This window comes from Octopus bimaculoides, chromosome 8 (assembly GCF_046866305.1).
Source record: "Octopus bimaculoides isolate indiv1 chromosome 8, ASM4686630v1, whole genome shotgun sequence".
NCBI lineage: Eukaryota > Metazoa > Mollusca > Cephalopoda > Octopoda > Octopodidae > Octopus > Octopus bimaculoides.
The window spans coordinates 80,370,341-80,373,787 of record NC_142935.1 but is presented as its reverse complement, the minus strand read 5'-3'; the positions used below and the strand labels follow the sequence as shown (position 1 = coordinate 80,373,787).

At 39.8% G+C, this 3,447-nt stretch overlaps 1 protein-coding gene across 1 annotated transcript; it reads left to right on the top strand.

The window, feature by feature from the left end:
- Positions 1-549: 549 nt before the first annotated feature.
- On the top strand, positions 550-1,086 carry LOC106871340 (uncharacterized). Its single transcript, XM_014917742.1, has one exon. The coding sequence runs from the start codon at positions 550-552 to the stop codon at positions 1,084-1,086; it is 537 nt and encodes a 178-aa protein (XP_014773228.1).
- The last annotated feature ends 2,361 nt before the right edge of the window (positions 1,087-3,447 follow it).

Sequence of the window (3,447 nt, the reverse complement as noted above, 5' to 3'; positions counted from 1 at the left end):
AAGGAAGGAATCGAAAATAATACCAAACTTAACCAAGGCGCAACATAAAACATTGACAAAACTAAGAAACAAAAGCCTTATCTACTTAGCATCAGATAAAAGGTAAGAAATCTGCGTGATTTCTTGTGAAATATATAATAGACTGGCACTAGAACATTTAAGCCATGACAGACTATATTCTGAAGTGACAGATACAACTGTGACCAGGATTCAGGATTGAATTAACACAGCATGGACAGACATTTGTAGACAGAGACAACTACATAAAAAATACAAGAACTATTTCATCGCAAGAACAGATTAACCAGATTCTATCACCTCATTAAAACACAAAAGAATAGCAACACGATCCAGACTAGACCCATCGTCTCCAGTGTGGAAGGACCTCTATATAAAATATCCTGACTACTTTCTCACATCCTGAAACCCATACTCTCCACCTTTCTTTGACACATCAAGATCTCCAACAAAGTCATCAAAAGATTGCACCAACTAGCCCCAGACCAACTCAAGCAAAACAGATAAGCCTTTAATCTTGATGTTGTCTCAATGTACACAACAGTGCCAGCACAATCAGCGGTCAGCCTATTGACAGACTGCATAGTCCACTGCTTTGGACTTACCGCAGCTGATATACATCAACTTTTGTCCATCATTGTGGACAACACCTACTTCTCTTTCCATGACAACATATACAAACAGACAACAGGTTTCCCCATGGGATCCAGTCTCTCATGTCTACTAGCTATCACTTATATGAACCATCTGGAACATCGAGCACTCATCATCTGCCGCTCATGTGCCTTCTTCACCAGGTATGTAGATGACATTCTCATACTCACATCCTCCCATGAAGAGGCTGACAGAATATTCACAATGTTCAACAACATGGACATAAAGATACAGTTCACTCTAGAACATCCCAACAATACTGGATCACTATCGCTTCTTGACTTCCAACTGAAAATAACGGAAGAAGAAGAGATCCACACCGAGTTCTACAGGAAAGCAGCCAGCAGAGATATGTTTGTCCAGTACAGTTCAGCACTTTCACTTGGTGTCAAAATAGGATACGCCAGAAATTAACTTGCATGCATCCAGAGCAAGTACAGCAAGACAGAAGACAAGGTGACCCACACTACATGCTTCCTAGAAATACTGAAAACCAACAGGTACCCTATATCCATTGTAAATCAGCTTAAATACCCAAGACAACCAACAAGCTGAACACAGAAAACCCAGCAACATATGCTTCCTTGAAATACTCCATTTTTGCGAGAGGATAACTACAGCCATCCAAAGAGCCATAAGAAGAGAAGGACTAGACCTACAACTAGCCCACTCCAGCCCCTTTCTGAAAAGAAACGAGCAAGGGACAGCAATCAATGCACACTAGCAAACAGATTTATGTCAATGGGTAACTGTTGTGTATAGAATACAATGTAACAGATGCAATAAGTTCTATGTGGGTAGTACAACAAGACTGTCACTTGTTCTCATCAAAGAACATCTGAACACGAGACCCTCTTCCTTCAAAAATGTCTAGACAGATGCCGGAACACCGACAAAAGCATAACAGTCACAACTGAGACCAGTGAAAGAGATTTGGGTAATCTAAGAATTAAGGAAGTTATCCTCATAAACAGACTAGGGCCCCAAATTAACAGCAGGCTGGAGGTTGGCAGTTAATGTATTATTTAGCTACATCTGGATGCGTGAAGGTTCATTTTTGATAACATGCTCGTGTATTATTTATAACAAAAGAAGAAAGGAGAAAAAAAAGGAAACTGCATGTATAATACATAACTTAACAGCAGCGCTACGGATGTGCCAGCACACACGAGCTTGAGACATGGCTGCCCTCACACACCTCTCATGAGGAATTCCAGAAGAAGCTTTGTGAGACCACTGGAGAGACACTTCTGGAAAAAAACAAAACCGTTGGTAAACCAATTATAGCAGTGACTTGATCAATTCCTAGGGATATCTGAAGAAGGAATTTTTATATTCCGAAATATTATATCAGACTATGGATGATTAAATTATAACAGTTATTATAGTCCATTGTTATTATTATAGTGCATTGTTGTGCCATTCAAAACACATTATTTTTATACATACACACACACACATATATATATCTATCATCATCATCATCATCATCGTTTAACGTCCGCTTTCCATGCTAGCATGGGTTGGACGATTTGACTGAGGACTGGTGAAACCGGATGGCAACACCAGGCTCCAGTCTGATTTGGCAGAGTTTCTACAGCTGGATGCCCTTCCTAACGCCAACCACTCAGAGAGTGTAGTGGGTGCTTTTACGTGTCACCCGCACGAAAACGGCCACGCTCGAAATGGTGTCTTTTATGTGCCACCCGCACAAGCCAGTCCAGGGGCACTGGCAACGATCTCGCTCGAAAATCCTACAGGAGCCAGTCAGGCGGTACTGGCAACGGCCACGCTCAAAATGGTGCATCTCATGTGCCACCCGCACAAGAACCAGTCCAGGGGCACTGGCAACGATCTTACTTGGCTTGCCGGGTCTTCTCACGCACAGCACATTTCCAAAGGTCTCGGTCCATATATATATAATATAATATAGGATAAATTCTTTATAAGAATTTATCAAGTAGTCAGTGTGAAAAAAACCTCATAATGAAAAAATAAAGAAAAATTTCGTAATGAAAATATTCATCGTTTCTTCATAGATATACTTAATTATATATAAAGGGCATTAACTGTGTATTAATGCCTCACGCTATCGAGGGACTAAATAAGTAAAAAAAACTACCAAAAATAAGCAACATATTTACCGAAAGCGAGGGAATGCAGCTTTTCAAAATTTATCTCTTAAAAACATTTAACTCAACGGTAGACCACTGGTTTCTCATAATTATATATATATATATATATATATATATATATATATATATATATATATAGATGATGGGCTTCTTCAAGTTTCTGTCTACCAAATCCACTCACGAGGCTTTGGTTGGCTCAAGGCTATAGTAGAAGACATTTGTCCAAGGTGCTACACAGTGAGACTGTGGAACCATGTGGTTGGGAAGCAAGCTTCTTACCACACAGCCACTCCTGCATGTCCAAAGAAATCACCTGACTTTACTACAATGTATCATCAGATGAAAGGATGAGCGTATATCAGCAGAAGACCATGCATGGATATGTTAGTAGAAAGCTCCAAGATAATAGTAACGTTGATCATAAAAGTGGCGTATCATGGACCAACAATTGGATTACTATCCCCCATTTTGAAGAGTATGTGTTTGCAATCCAAGAACAGGAAATATTAACCAAATACCTGATGCACAGAAGGGACAGTGATGTAGGAAAAGCAGCAAATGTAACAACCAATGCAGACTTTGTGGAGTTAACATCAAAAATATTGCCTGCCTCATAAGCAGCTGTCTAAAAATGTCATCA